The sequence below is a fragment of the Alexandromys fortis genome, unplaced genomic scaffold (assembly GCF_014885135.2).
Source record: "Alexandromys fortis isolate MF-2015 unplaced genomic scaffold, M_Fortis_MF-2015_v1.1 scaffold_17, whole genome shotgun sequence".
Taxonomy (NCBI): Eukaryota; Metazoa; Chordata; class Mammalia; order Rodentia; family Cricetidae; genus Alexandromys; species Alexandromys fortis.
In genome coordinates, this window is record NW_026067896.1 from 8357940 (window position 1) to 8374730 (window position 16791).

At 36.7% G+C, this 16791-nt stretch overlaps 1 protein-coding gene across 1 annotated transcript in view; it reads left to right on the plus strand.

The window, feature by feature from the left end:
• LOC126513406 (fibrocystin-L-like) overlaps window positions 1-16791 on the plus strand; it is a 31717-nt gene that overhangs the window by 11767 nt on the left and 3159 nt on the right. The window contains exons 6-17 of the mRNA XM_050161773.1: window positions 705-798; window positions 2530-2583; window positions 3073-3146; window positions 4240-4282; window positions 7965-8035; window positions 9633-9743; window positions 10622-10711; window positions 12860-13128; window positions 13880-13971; window positions 14598-14757; window positions 15134-15269; window positions 15909-16052. Coding sequence (XP_050017730.1) covers window positions 705-798; window positions 2530-2583; window positions 3073-3146; window positions 4240-4282; window positions 7965-8035; window positions 9633-9743; window positions 10622-10711; window positions 12860-13128; window positions 13880-13971; window positions 14598-14757; window positions 15134-15269; window positions 15909-16052 — 1338 coding nt within the window. The remainder of the gene's footprint in view (window positions 1-704; window positions 799-2529; window positions 2584-3072; window positions 3147-4239; window positions 4283-7964; window positions 8036-9632; window positions 9744-10621; window positions 10712-12859; window positions 13129-13879; window positions 13972-14597; window positions 14758-15133; window positions 15270-15908; window positions 16053-16791) is intronic.

Genomic DNA, 16791 nt, shown 5'->3' on the forward strand with positions numbered 1-16791 from the left:
AATCTTGTAGAAATATGTGAGAATGCGCTTTTCTTCAGCCTGGACTAATGGAAGTCCTAATTGTTGTCAAGAATTTTGTGGCAGGTACAGGTTGCATATACCTATAACTCTAGAGATAAAGGCAGGACTTAGCTGATACATAGTGACAGTTTCAAAAAGTTTGATTAAGCCGGGCAGTGGTGGCTCATGCCTTTAATCCCAGCATATTTCTACATTAATAGTTTTTCTGTGAAGTAATTTTCTTCATTAAGTCTATAGATTTTAATATCTTTTTTCCCCTTCCTGGGGAAGACCATTGCATCCTGATTATATAATAGGACATAAAATTTCCACCTAGTTTTCAGGATTTTTTAATTTCATTTTTATATTGTTTTTATCTAAGTTACATTTTTAACATTTGGAGTAATGTGGAACTTTTTTCTTTTCAAGCAAGCTAAATATTGACTCAACTAATATTTACTAAAGAATTCATCCTGTTGTTCATTTTATAGCGCATTAATCTAGGACTCCTTAGCCATGTTCTCATGTTTTATTGTATTTTTAGCTACTTTAAAGCAATGCTGAAAATAGTGTTGAGAAATAAATATAGATGTCTCGATTCTGTTTTATTGGGAAAATCTATAATGTTTTGGAATGAAATGTACAGACAGGTACTCTCAACCAGAATCAATTTGAGGATTTGTCTTGTTTTGTGTTGATTTTAGGAACGTTAATAACTATTCAAGGCCGGCTCTTCACGGATGTCTATGGCAGTAATATTGCACTGAGCTCAAATGGAAGAAATGTTAGGATTTTGAGGTAATCTTTTATTATGGAAATATTGCAATAGTCCTATAACTTACAGATGAGACAGGATATCCTAAATGTACTAGAGTCTTGGTGGTATAAAAGCCAACTACAACTAGATGGAACTAGTCAGAATTTCAGTCCTAGAGAAAGAGAACCAGACTACAGTTGATTCCTTCTTTTCTGGTCTGATATGACTTCCTTTCTCTCTGAAGGCAAAGTCAATAATAATTACAGGATAGCCTCAGAACTTCATTAATAGAGAACCTTATTCCTTATCCAGCCACATTTTACATTTGTGAACATACCTAAGGCCTGAAATGGATAGCTCGGTCAAGATCAGTAGTAGAATCCAAGGCTTCTAACACAATCTACATTTTTCTACCACACTTTGATACAGGGGAGAGTATAGGAAGTAGGCATAGTCAACAGCTCATGAGCAGCTAGAGCTTTAGTCCTGGTTGCTCTGTTTATCAACTCTTGGCCGGATGAGATAGCACTGGCTAGTCCGAAAACTGCTACCCCCTTTTGGACTGGAGACCTTTGCTGTCACGTGTGAGCCACCATGTGGTTGCCGGGAATTGAAATCAGGACCTTTGGAAGAGCAGGCAATGCTCTTAACCTCTGAGCAAACTCTCCAGCCCTGCTATTTTAGACATATACTTTTTCTGTCCAGGGGAGTTAGCACATATGAGAACACAAAACACGTGACTCGAATCCTTACTGTATCCCTTACTAGCTAGATGTGGACAAGCTATTTCACATCTCTGTCTCGGTGTCTTCATCAGCAAGTGGAAGAAAATAGGAGGATGATAAGTATTAAATTATAGCATGATCACAATGGTTAAATCTGTCTAATCAGAGCCTATGTTAGCTGATAAATTTATTATTTAGTTGGAATAAAACAGAAGGTTAAAAGGAGAATTTGACTTGACAGAGCTCTCCAATGGGAATAATATTTTTTTTATTTTTATTTAAGAAGCCTAATGTAAAGTTTAAATAAAACATACATATTCATGTGTGTGAGAGAGAGACAATAACAAAGTTGTCATAAACTTGGAAGGAAGCAGGAAGAATAGGGACATAGAAGGGGCCTGAGGGAGAAAAGAGAATGGAGAAATTTATGTAATTATATTTTGATTTAAGAAAATAAAAAAAAAGGACTGTGTACAAAAGTCCATTTAAAATATCAGTGTTTCCTTCTAATAGAAGTCATCAATACTTATAGTTCACATCTCTGAGCAGCTTGGGATTCAGTTCACACAAGCTGGGTGACAAGTTCTGATGCTACAAACCATCAATTCTGATATAGCAAGACCCTTGTCAACTGTGAGCCTCCAAAATCATTTGGTGATGACATAGGGTATTCTGATGTTCGATTTCTACATCTTAAACTTACAAAAATACATCTTATTTGACTTGATTAAACTTTCATTGGAGAAGTCCCTATTTTGTTTTACACTTAAATTATACCAAAAGTGTTATGATTACTATATTTAGTGATTTTTCCCAGAAAATCATCTGTCACAAAAGCATAGAGAAATCTCACATTCACAGATTTGTCTTCGTGCCAAGAGAAAGAACTGACACATAGGGATGATGAATAGATGTTTAAGGAGTGAGCAATGAAAAATAAGCAACCGAGGAAAAAATAAGGTAGCTATTGATTTTAGTAAAAAGAGTAGAATTTTAAATTTATTAAATTTGACTTGATTTTTTTTCTAATGCAAAATATTTGTACAGAACCTATATTGGAGGAATGCCATGTGAACTCCTTCTGCCACATTCTGATGATTTGTAAGTAATTAAAGTAATTTTTAAAATAAAAATCCATATAAATATAATACTTTTAAGTAGTAATTATTAGCAATAATGCATAGCTATATGGGTTGTAATAATTACCTTTTATGTAATAAATTAGTATTCATTTATAACTGGCTTTTTCCTTATACACAGATATATGTCACTAATGTAACATACTATTTAGGTTCTTATTTCTACTAAGAAATAACTTCATGACATCATTGTTGCACTTGATATATAGCATTTGAAATGCCTTAAAAGTAACATTAACAAAAATACCACAATTAATCATAAGCTATTTCAGCGATAAATGTATTTGATTGAAATATCTCCAATAAAGTCTGAGAAATGATTCATTTTGCTGAAATGTTATTGCAGCAATAGCAGCAATATACGTACTGTGATATAAAGAGATGTTTTTAGGAAATAACAGTATCTAAATAGTCAATAAGAGCCTTAATGTGAACATACTTACTTTGCTAGGTATGGTCTAAAACTCGATCATCCCAGTGGAGATACAGGGTCTGTGATATGTAAGACAACAGGGACTTACATTGGTAAGTGTTAGCCTTCCTCTTGCCAAGCCTGGCTCTTCCCTGGTTTATTTTCTCTACGACATTCCCTGGGTTATTTTCCCCTCAAATCTATCACTTGGGTTTTTTCTAAAGTTTACATATAATGTGATTTTTGTCTTCTTCTTTTACTCCTTTCTTCCCTCAGAGGATACATGACTAATTCTGCTGCTGTATTGAGTCTTTAATTTAGAATCTATTTTTTTCCTCTCAGAATGTATACTCCAAATATACAGATCTTTTAGTTCTTTAAGATTTTATTGGCACACATTAGTTACACATAAGCGCGTCATGGAGACATTTCATACTTGTCTATAATGTACTTTGCCATATTCGGCCCTCTCCTGACTCCCTCCAGCTCCCATTGCATGGCTTTTAATTTGTGAGCAAGCTTCCTCCCTTCTGTCTCAGATCCTGCGTAAACATTCAAGCCTGAACATTTCAGATAAAATTGTTGGCCAGGAACTCTTTCTCGGAGTTCTGTTTTCCATCCTCAAACCTCGCTTTCCTTTTCTTTGATAACCTTATCCCAATAGATAGCTCTCGGTGCTGTTGCTCTTGACCGAGATGATATGCCGTGCTAGAAGGACATGGATTCTGTTTCGCTGTGTCTGCTCCTGCTGCCCAAAGCTCTTAATGATTCAAAAACTTTTTTTTTTTTCGAGACAGGGTTTCTCTGTGGCTTTTGGAGCCTGTCCTGGAACTAGCTCTATAGACCAGGCTGGTCTCGAACTCACAGAGATCCACCTGCCTCTGCCTCACGAGTGCTGGGATTAAAGGATTCAAAAACTTTTGAATGAATGAAAGGACTGCAGGGCAGTACACATGTACATCTTTTATCATTCATCATATGTAATCATATTTTGTCAGATTTTCCAGTTATAACCTCAAAATACCCACTTATATGTTTTTATATTATACATACTTTAAAAATAGTTTGTTTTCGCCTCATTAAGGCTTTATAGGTCAAGTATTTTTTTATATAAATTTCTCTAAACCTTAATCATCCTTTTAATGTAGAGTTATTGTTCTTTTCTGATTGAGAATTTAATTGATTGTGTATTTTAATTAATTTCAGGTCATCACAATGTCAGCTTCATCTTAGATAGTGATTACGGAAGGTAGGCCATTTTGTAAATAATAATTTTCATAATTTATTCAAATGGGTTAAATAAAGTATATATTTACTTTGCTCTGTTGATGCAGTGATTAAAGGATTAATCGTTTTCCTCACAAAAAAAATTTACATTCAAAGAGTCTGTAACTCTTGTTCTCTTATAACTTTCAACTCACAAAAAGCTCTTTCTATTACTGGGACTCTCGCTTATAAACATGATATGGAAAAAGTGCTATTTTATGTCTTATTCCTCGTATGTTTTAATTGTAATTCTTTTCAGAAAAAAATTTGTTTTGAATTAATGTAAGAATAAATAAAACCTCATGATTAGTGTTACCTCATATTTTCCTTTGATATATCCGTGCTCAGAACGTTGCAAAGGTGATAACAGTTTTCAAGACTGTGTCTTAGTATCACTACTAATAAGACACAGCTATGTCTAACCAGAATTTATTTCCAAATTTCCTATTCACGTATTTCAGTAAAGTACTTTCATGTATTTATAGAAAAGTAAGTCTGTGCATCTCTCCTTGTTGTTGCTCATGTGATACAGTGCAGGCGTGGTGTTAGACATGGTTCCTATGCTATCTAGATTCGTCTTCCGGAGAACCTACAAAACAAGCTATTATCCATCCTGTTTCCCACTGGGAAAAAAATGAGATGAATATTAAATAGTTCATCAGAAATGTCTTGTGAGCAGAACCAGCCAGTGCATGCTGTCTAAATCCATGCCCTGGGCACATGGTCTCAGCGCTCTGCCATGACTGACTGCGGGTTCTGCCTTCAGTACCACATCTCATCGTTATATAAGTTTCTGACACAGAAGTCTTTCTGAGCAGGACTACTGCACTCTTGGGAGCGTTTGAAGATGTGTGTAGGGGCAGCATTTACTGACTGTCGGTAAAACCGTGTGTGCTAAGGACTCTTGTGGGCAGGACCCTGATGATCAAACTGAAATGAGTTGTCGTGACCCAAATGTCAAAGTGTCATTGACAGGACGAGCCAGTTGACAGACTTCCAAATGAGTAATACTCTTTACTAATACAAAGGTAGTGTATCAATAATAGATAGGCCTATTGATTTCTTTTTGTGATTAAAGGGCTCAGTGATTAAAAGTGTGAAATGATTGACAGCGGTTCAATACAAGTAAATGGTGTCATTCTCCTGAGTGTCCCAGGCTGAAGGAGGGATTCAGAGTTTGTTCCTCCCTGCATGGAACTGCAATTACAATTTGGTCAAGGTCAATTATCATTGTATTTAGAGATCAGTTAGCTCTAAACACATAGAAACAAATATTTTATAACAAAATCATGCCCAAGCTGGATGCTTTATTGTAGATCAATGTGGATTGGAATAGAAATAAGAAGCTTAGTGTATTAGAAAACACCTTTGAAAACTATTCAAGGCAAATAACTTCGAGTTCAATGTGACTTAAAAGCTGTTTTCTGTAAGAACAGACCCATGTGCAAAGAACTTGTAAATCAGGCAGTAGAATTTTACCAAAGGGTTTATAAAACAGTGTCAGGACCCACCATTACTGGGTTTTAAATTCTTCCTAGGACAACATAGAGTTCTTTTAGGTTCTCGGTTTCATTCTTTCTAAGATGAAATAAAATGAATTTGCTTCTGAGTCTATATAAAAAGTGTTAATTGCCAAATCCATCATACATCTCTCAGAGAAGTAATTACCCTAAAGTAAATGGTTTGAGTGATCAAGGCTGAATATTACTGTGCAACTTACATAAATCAATCTGCTGCAACAACAGACTCAGACCCCATCTAAAAATCCAGCAAAGGCTGAACAGGAAAACACTCAAGAAACCGAGACAGGAGGATTGTGATAAGTTTGAGACCCATCTGGGCTACATAATGAATTTCAGTCTCATCTGGGTTAAAAAGTGAAACCCAGTTTCAAAAAATAATTTGTAAAGCTTGCAAATTCACACATAATATTAGCAAGGATGCTCCATTTCCCTGTTAATTCTGTGGTCTTGATTTCTAATTTCATTTTCAGTCTTTTTAAAGCTAATGACTAGCTGGGCATAGTGGTGTGCATCTGCAAACTCAGTGCTTGAGAGGTTGAGACAAGAGATTTATCCAAAGTTCAAGGACACCACAGGCTACAGGAATACCAGGCAACCAGGGCTACAAAACACGGCCCTGTCTCAAAACAACGAAAGAAAGAAAGAAAGAAAGAAAGAAAGAAAGAAAGAAAGAAAGAAAGAAAGAGAAAGAAAGAGAGAAAGGAAGAAAGAAAGCCTATGTCTGATAATTTTACATTAATGACATATTATTTAGGAAAGTATGTTTCTATATAAAATAGTCAGGAATTAAAAATAACTATTAAAATATGAAATTTACCACATAGAAATCCATGGTTTAAAATTGCGGGGTATTTTTAAAAAGTGTTAAATCATTTTATAACTTATAAAATTTTGTAAGTTATAAAATTCACATGTTATAAGCTTTAAGAGCACCCTTGCATATAAAATGAAACAATCAAAGACCACATTTGCACACAGTCTGCATTTCTTGGGAATGCCCAACCTTTGATGCTCCGTTTCCCCAAGTTCAAACAACAGCTGTTCCAAACTGATAAGGTTCAGATGAGACCGTCTTAATTGAGAAATGCCTAGTCATTATCAATAAATTAGTGGAAATCACCCCAGTGTCATCCACAATAAATTACATTCAAATTTTATTTCAGGAGGCAATTTTCCTGTTAACTTCAGAAGCAGCATTAATTTTTGAGATGCATCGTCTGGCCAGACACAGTGTTATTGATGCTGGCATGGTTTCAGATCAGGGGAATCGACTGGGAAGCTTATGATATGAAAACGGACAAATTAAGATGGTCTCCTTAAGCAACAAATTTAGCATAAAGTATTTTCCTAGACTCTTTAGTGTTAAAAGTGCACATTGTAAAACCTGGGTGAGATTGTCCACAAGACTCGCATATCCAAGAGACTAGTTCAGTGGATTTTCAGAATTCTGGTTTTTTTCAGTATTCTAGGTTACGGAATTATAACTGTCTATAAAAATATATACAAATATTAGAGCCTGTGTTTTTGAAGGCTGATTTAAACCTCGTGAATAAACCTTGCTTTCACCATTTTTATTAACGCACAAATAGTGGGCTGGCTAGGGGTACTGTGTAGTGTATAGTTAGGAGGTGGGCACTGGATACAAGGGGCCTGGGCTGTGGTTCTGCTTCTGCCACTTACTGGCTTTGTATTCTTGACTAAATTAATTCTTTGATGTTTATCTCCGTCACGTGTGAAGATCAGTTGACACAATAAACTGAGCCCTCTCAGCTCAGGGTCCTTGGACCCTTGGGAGACGCTAGGCAAAGGGACAGGGTGGGTGGCAAGAGGAACAGCTCATCTACACAAAACAGAATCTTCCTGCTGGGTTCTGTTTTAATCCTTTTGCAAAAAAAAATTTCTAAAGTGAGTTTTATTAAATATTTAGCAGATGCAATTTATTAAGTCCTCAGAGATCTACATACATGCAGAACCGGCAAGTGTATGAGGATGTGGCCCGTTCAACTGTTTCCTTTAGCGGTTCTACCTTGCTCCCCTGCGGGTCATGCCTTAATTTCTGTCATTGTAGCAACCAATTTGAGTGACAAAATCCATCAACATAGGTGATTTTTAAAACAAAAAACTGCTTTTTTTTTCCAACAGGAGTTTCCCAGAGAAAATGACATATTTTGTTTCATCTCTCAATAAAATTTCAATGTTTCAGACATATGCAGGTATGTGACATATCCCCCCGTTCTGTGTGAGAGAGGTGTCGTACCCTTCGGATCCCTCAACCAGGTGTAGTCACGCCAGTAAAGTGTATATTAGTGTATGTCCTGCTAGGAAACGAAAAGTACCCATAATGGGGCATGTGATTGAAGGCGTGACAGGGAGCTAGAACCCCTCAGAGCTATGCATAGTGTAAGGTTGAGAAATAGACTCGCTGCCCCAGCAGGCAGAGCACTGAATCAGGCCAGCTCGACTTTAGTTGTTGAGTTAAAGATAAAAAACCTCTCAGTGTCAACCACATGCCAGTATTGTCGGGTTTGTGCTCTCAGTGTGAGCCCCCAAAAATCCCTTACCAGACTTTAATTATATTGAATTATTTTGAAGTAACTACTCCAGGTTAAACTACTCCCAGGAGAGTATCAAAAGCAAGTATCAATTTGCTGGAAGACCTGTCCTCCTTCCCAGATCAGGGCTAACAGAAGGACAGGCTAAGATTCCAAGGGCACTAAAAATGTGGCGGGTTCTGGGGCTGGGGAGATGATGACTCTGCGGTTAAGAGCACTGGCTGCTCTTCGAGAGAACCCAGGTTCAGTTCTCAGCACCCACATGACAGCTCACAGCTGTCTATGTAATCCAGTTCCAGGGAAACTGGTTCCCGCATACATACTTGCAGGCAAAACACCAATGTGTATAAAATAAAAATAAACAAATTATTTAAAAATGGGAGAATAGTGTGACTGCTCATATCAATTGACTGTGGGAAATCTTGACTTGTGTTCAAATTTATTTACTGAAAAATTCACATGCAATAGCAATATATTGAATCATTATATATAATGATAATCTGAGACTGAGGTTACTTTAGAAGACTCACACCTATTTATGAGATCATGTTAAATGTTACATATTATATGTAAATAAAAGAAAAAAATTATGAAATCAATTAGTAATGATTTACCGTATGTCTTGGACTGGATGGACTGGGCTGATTTAATTATATTAAACCTTTTCTGTACAAAAAAAAAAAAACCCATAGTTAAATGCATTTTTTTTTTTTTTTGAGAAAATATCAGATGTCAGTTCAAAGCCAAATACAGCTCCTGCCCATGATTCTGGGATTCTGGCGCTCAGGAGGCTGTGGCAGAAGCTTTCGAGTAAACTCAAGGTCAACCTTGGCAACACACCCAGTACTAAGCCCTCCAGGGTTATATATCACCCTGCCAAAACCAAGGTGTTGCTCTATAGACGTGTGCTCTTCAAAATCCTGCAGGAAGAGGGCTGCTTCTACCTTAATTCTGCCTGTTTTCTTTGGGAATTGGTTGTGCTCAGCTCATGTCTGCTCTACTTTCTTTTGAGGGCTTTTTAGCACCAATCACTACCCACACCTGTCAGAGACTCTATGAAAGTTGTGTTCTCAGCGTCTTTGCTGGACCGCAAGGGTCAAAGCCTGAATTCACTCCCTGGCAATCCACCTTACGTGCTCTCTAGCTCACTTGTGTTAGGGATGGTGACTAAGATATGTGGAAATCTTGGTAAAAGGAAGCAGATTGGATTTGTGTGTGACATTTACGACATTTTGCATAACGTGCCTTCCTTCCTCAGAGGTCACAACAATCTCCCCTTCAAAAGGCGGCACTCAAGGAGGCGCCGTTCTGACGATCCACGGGCGGTTCTTTGATCAGACCGATCTCCCAGTGAGAGTTCTAATTGGAGGTATTTTATGTATTACTACTTTATAAAATCAAATCCTTCCTGTTCTTTAGGAATTTGTATGGAACTTTGCCTTTTCATTATTGTTATCTGTTAGGAATATTTCCTAACCGAGCCACTCCATGGACACAAAATAATCCCAATCAAGCCAAATCAGACCAGATTAAAAGATATCCAGGTTTAATTAGACACCTGAGCTCCGGGGTGGCCCCGAGGAAAACAGGAAGCTGCCAACCGGAGAGGAAAAGGGACAACCAAGTGTTTATTTTCTGGGGAGCAGTTTAAATAGCCTGTGGGAGTGGTTTTGACCTTTTCTGGAGAGGCGTCAATGTTTGGTGGGCACAGGGGAAGGACCTCCAAAGATGGAGACCGAGGCTGGGATGACTCCCATGGGAGTCATCAAAGTCTGTAGCATCACTTGAGGCAAGACCAAGCCCCCGTTCCCCCAGTGTCTAGGCTGAGCAAGGTATCCCTTCATAGGGAATGGGTTCCAAAAAGCCAGATCATGTTCTAGGGATAAAGACTGGTCCCACTGCCAGTGGCCCCACAAACTGCCCAAGCCACACAATTAAAAAAAAAAAAATTCAAGGGCTGGAGAGATGTTTCAGGGGTTAAGAGCATTTAATGCTCTCACAGTGGATCGACTTGGGTTCAATTTTCGCCACCCACACTGTGGTTCACAACCATGCCTAACTCTAGTTCGAGGGAATCCAATGCCCTTTTCTGACCTTCCCAGGCATGAAGCATGCATGTGGTGAGCAAGCTAAATGAACATAAAATAAAATTAATAAATCTAATAAAAATTTCACAGCATTTCAAGATAGGCTGGTGTGATTTACATTCGAAAGCCTGTTTGTATTTTATATTTTACTTCTCTATAGGTCAAGCCTGTGATATTTTGAATGTCACAGAAAATAGTATACATTGCAAGACTCCTCCCAAACCTACAAGCCTCAAAACACTCTATCCAGGTAAGTTGTCATAAGTTAGAATGTCAATTTCTGTGTTTGCAGGAAAAATTATTAATGACGTATATTCTTGTAGTAAGAATATTAGTTGAAATTTTAGGAATTTTAATAAATTTTCCAAAAGCTTTCCAGTTTACATTGTCTGAGTTCATAGATTTTTTTTTAGCAGCCACTGTCAACTGAGCTATCTCTGCAACCCTGAGAATGTTTTTATTAAAATAGTTGCATCAAAGCTGTAACCTAAATTCTAACACCTTGATGTAATAAAGTGTGACCTTATTGAAAAAAAAATAAAATGGTTTAATTCTTTAAATCACACTGTGGCTCAAAGTGAAATTCTTTTTTTTTTATTTGTTTTTCGAGACAGGGTTTCTCTGTAGCTTTGGAGCCTGTCCTGGAACTAGCTCTTGTAGACCAGTCTAGCCTCGAACTCTTAGAGATCCGCCTGCCTCTGCCTCCCCAGATTAAAGGCGTGCGCCACCACCGCCCAGCCAAAGTGAAATTCTTAACAGCCTATGAGGCTTCAATCGTACACAAAGAGCTACAGGCAGCTAAGGAATGCTGATACTGGGCTAAACTGTCTTCACCAGGGAAGAACAGATAAAATAGTCATCCAAGGCTAAGTGGTCATCCCTGAAAACATGCTGACAAGTAACTGTGTGAAATCTTAGCAGAGTCTATTTAGGAAATATTAGGAATTAGGAATATATATTAAATATATATATAAACCTATATATTAAGATATATGCAATATATTAAGGAATTATTAAAAACAATTAAGAAAAAAGAGGCCATGAATTTGAAGAAGAGTGGGGAAGAGTGTACGGGAGGGTTTTGAGGAAGAAAAGGTTTAAATCTTGCAAATATAATCCTAAAAATAATGCTTTTTCCAAAATGATTAAATGATAAAATGATTAGCTTTCTGTGCTAAAAGCCTAACTGTGGGAGATTAAATCTTACTGGTTTAGAATGATCTGGGCATAAAAGCAGAGGAAAGACCACTCCGAGTTTTTCCACACTTCCTCATTCTGGCCCCTTGAAATAGCATGCATGTCTGGCCACCCTGCTCCTGCCTCCTGCATCTTGGAAAATCTGTGTGCAGCAGCAGCTGCTTATCTTTTGAAAGCAGTGAAATCTCTTCTTTCTCATGCCATTGGTGTTTGTAGTATAACAAATTATCGTTTGCAACCTCCAAATTGCTTTCAGGAAAGCATTCTCAATTTACAAAATAATGTTGATATTAACGATTGCTGATTCAGAGGAAGTTGTCTATCAATGGCCACCGACACCATAAAAGCCTGGCTTTAATCTGCTCAAGTTTTTCCTCAGCAAGTGCAGGTGAAGAGCATTAGCTACTATTTTTCAGATGCACACAAACAAAAGGCTGCTGAGGAAGGCGCTGGCCTCAGGGTGCTACATTTTCAGGAACAAGCATTTGACCATTCCTTTCTGATTGAGAAGAGATGAGTCCACATGTTTGCCTCACGTGTATAGTCACACCTACCTGAGAACTTTCCCTCTGTGGTTCTTAGCTAAGAAGCAGATGACACGTCACAGTTTATCCTACAAGTGGAGATACACCTAATCTAGAAGCAGGTGACATCTTAGAACAGGATCGATGTTTGGAAAAGCAGCAACTGAGACAAATATTAAAACACCAATATCTGTCTTTTTGCTACATGCTTTGTGTGCCGGTTATTGACTAACTTTTATTAGAGAAAATGATCAAGACAAGTTTGTTTGTTTATTTTTAATAATAACATGGTTTGAATTTTGGAGCATTGGGACTTTGCTATGTGAAACACCAGTCATACAGTTGAACAACATAGTATAGCCACGTGTTATCATCTTACCTAAAGAGTAACTAGGTATAAAATGATTAAAATGCATATCAATCACATTATATTTCCATGTGCAGTGTGGATGGAAATGTCAACTCAGGGAGATCAAGTCACAGTAATTAAAGAGTGGACGAGTCTAAGAGCAAGTGCTCTGTCTCTAGGATCAGCACGTGTAGGGTGTGTGCAACTGTTTACACACATGCTCTGAAAATGCAGCTGACACAGGACCTCAGTAACTACCACCTAATAGGTCATCAAGATATAGCAACCTCATCCTGGTGAACAATTTCATTTATTGCACTATATTTAGGTGGAAGAGGCCTAAAGATGGAGGTTTGGAATAATAGCCGGCCAGTACATCTTGAAGAGATTCTTGAATACAGTGAACGTACCCCCGGGTACCTGGGTGCCAGTTGGATAGATTCTGCTTCCTATGTTTGGCCCATGGATCAAGATACATTTGTTGCACGTATCAGTGGATTTTTGGTGCCTCCAGATTCTGATGTTTATAGATTTTATATCAAAGGTGATGACCGCTATGCTATTTATTTCAGCCAGACCGGACACCCAGAGGATAAGGTAGGGGACCTGCAATATGTTAATGGATGGCATGAAAACACTATTAAAAATTCTTTAATGTGTTTCACATATTTTAATTGAAATTAGTAAATATATTAAAAACTATTTATTTGAAGTTTTAACGTTGTGAACGAGTCTCTTAAGAGAGTTTTAAGAATGTGAAAATAATAAATCAAAATTTAAAATCACACTTCAGTACTCAATTTATTTGACAAAATGTTTTCTTATACTGACTACGTAGGCCTAGGTTGTTATTTGCAGCCTATAAATTCTAATGCTCTATAACTTGTCCACACCGTTAGCCAAAGATGACGTAGTCATTCTTAGTAAGAAGCATAAAGTCCTCTCGCCCTCCTATGTATTTAGCTGGCTTGGGTAACTTTCAAGTATACATACAATTAAGTAATTTAGATCAAATCTTTAAGAGTTTTTTCATAACAAAAGTCCATTAAATAATAATAACAGCTCTATCCCTAGTTTGTATTTCTGCTATTTTCTATTGCAGTTCTATTATTAGAAAGACTAGAACTATGTGGTAGATTTGGGTAGTGACATTGGAATCAGTAAAGGATGAAATAAGTAAAGATTTGCTATTTTTAAGTAAATGTTGCTATGGATAACAGATCTTAGAAGAAAAAGGTGGATTTTCACATTTTCCCGTTGATAATTTTTTTTAAAATAAAGAAGTGATAAATTAAAATTAATTGTAGAAAAGATTTGTGTTAAAATTCTTCTCTCTTTCTTGGATAAGGTGAAGATTGCATATCACTCAGCCAATGCCAACAGTTATTTTTCAAGTTCAACACAAAAATCAGACGAGATTCATCTTCAGAAAGGAAAAGCGTAAGGGTATTTTTCTTGTATTTAAGTTCTTGTATGGAATTTAGAAATGTAACCTAATATTTTAATACAGTTTGATTTGTTTTAACTGGTGTGCACAATGGTCTATTGACTTAAGTAGAGAGTTAGTCATTCCCAAAGGCCGAGGGCACTGCTAATTGTACAAACTCGCCAAGCGTGTACAAAGCCCCAGGTCCAGTGTCCCGTAGCTGTAATTGTAACTGTTTACTTTCCACAGTTTTGTGAGCTACAGAAGTATGATAAATGTAACCAGAACGGCTGTTTTCTCTGAAACCTAAGCTTCTACATTAACTTCCTTCTCCTGCAGTGTTGTGTCCCAGAAAATTATCACGGTCTGAACCTTTGTGCCAGCCCCACAAGGTTGAGGCTGTTGTCTTCTCTAGTAAATATTTATTAACTATCCTGAATCAGGAAAACTTTTTAAAAATGTTTGTATATTCTAGAATTAATTTTGTTTAACAGACTGCTAAAAAAAAACTTGTATTAATTGTACATTTATACGTTATTATAATTTAATAACTTCTGTGTTACTGGTTTTATTCATTTAAAAAAAATCTCATGACATATGTTTTGGGGAAAATATTTATCTTCCTTACCCTATTTCCCAGATATTACATTGAAATCTTGCTGCAAGAGTATAGACTGAGTGCTTTTGTTGATGTTGGACTATACCAATATAAGAATGTCTTCACTGAACAGCAGACAGGAGACGCAGTAAATGAAGAACAAGTCATTAAGTCTCAGTCAACAGTCATCCCGGAAGTACAGGTTTGCAGTGATGACATATCTACTTTATTGAAAACCAGTGTCTTGTACAGGGGATCATCACTGGGATATTTGCATAACATCTGTGAGGCCCTGGGTTCACTCCTTATCCCTTAAAGGAGTAAATGTATGAGGACCCCTTCCGTTCAGTTATTACGCTGTGTGCTGGGGGATTATAATTACATAGTTGTTGAATTTCCTCCTGACATGCCTATATTATAACAACCAGGATTTCATTTCTTAAGGCTCATTTAGACATGTTTTAGACTATCATTTTCATTAAAATATAACAATGGAGAGACATTGAATAGCTAAATTACAATTATGTAAAGTTCAGTTAATCTATATTTTAATTTTCTTATTTTTTTTTGGAAAATAGATTATAACCTTGGAAAACTGGGAGACAACTAATGCTACAAATGAAGTTCAGCAGGTTGCAGTCACCAGCCCATGTGTGGGAACTAACTCATGCTCACGTTCCCAATACAGATTCATCTACAACATGGAAAAGACTGGTAAGCTATACTAATTATTTGCCTTTGCATATAAACATAGGTATAAGGAATTTGCTCTAGCACAATGATAATTTAAAAGTGATAGCTTCACTAGCATGCTAGAGAAAGGAGAAGAAATATATTTTGAAGAAAAGTTTCTGCTAAGATTAGAAAATAGAAACAACTTTCTGGAGTATACTATTGTATTTATTTATTAAAGCATATACATATTTATACACATTGACTCTCAGGTATAAGTTCAGAAACTAGAAATGAAAATTACCATAGTAGAGAATAAATACACCTTTGAATTTGTCTTATAATTAACACACAAAGTACTAATTTATCAGTTAATAACATATTCTATATTAATGAATTCTAAAAATTAATAATCCTAAACAATTATTTTTGCTGTCTTGACTAAGACATATCAAATAATGTATTCAGTATTTATTATAGAATATTAAAATAAAATATGGTTCCCTACTGTCAAAGACATTACTAACCAATTAAACAGTCAACATTATTATCCAGGTCAGTTTTCTGCTTGATAACTTTAATGTTCCCAAGAATAAATTTAAGTACAAGACACCAGTTTGGGTTGCAAAAGTCTAGGAAGATTTCAATTCTTCTATTTTTCCTTTTTTAATTCATCCAAAGTCTGGCTACCTGCTGATGCTTCTGACTTCATGTTGCAGTCAGCTTTAAATGACCTTTGGTCTATAAAACCAGATTCAGTGCAAGTGACCAGCAGGAGGGATCTTCAGACCTTTATCTACACAATAACCTTTGTGTCAACTAGAGGTAAGCTTGTGCTTCGTCTGTATCATAGAACATAGAGAAACTCTGAAACTTCAACAGAGACCTTAACAAATAAATGGCAAAATCAAAACAGGGTATATGACAAGACTGTACCCAACAGAGAGAGGCAGTGGAGTTCAGGGCCTCGCCTGCTACAAAGTGGTACCTTGAACAAGCCCGTGAGTGTAAGCTGTTATTGGAAATCCACTTCGTGTTCTGGAATTGATAGTCATCAAAACTAAACAGATTTTTGCACTAATATACTGACATCAAAAATACAATGAATTAATGTTTTGAATGCCCAGTTGCTCCCTTCACCTTTACCATCTGATTTGATTGTAACCTGCTTTTTTATGTTTCTTCTGAACCTGTATTTAAATGGATCAAATGTCATTTTGCTCTTTCTGTCGTGACTAAATATACTATACTGTGATATCCTGCATCTTTCCCATTCCTGTTTCTTTTATGTTAATGGAGCTCCAAATCCAATCAGTTTGGTTACAGTTGAATGTCACTTTTAGAGGCATGGGTGTGACGTAATTGTCTCTTTAAAATTCTATTTGGTGCCACATGCAGGAGATTTTGATCTGCTTGGTTATGAAGTATTTGAAGGGAATAATGTCACACTGGACATCACGGAACAAACCAGAGGAAAACCCAATTTGGAGACGTTCACACTAAACTGGGATGGGATTGCTTCTAAGCCCCTTGCCCCGGAGTCATCGGAAGCTGAAGTATGCTC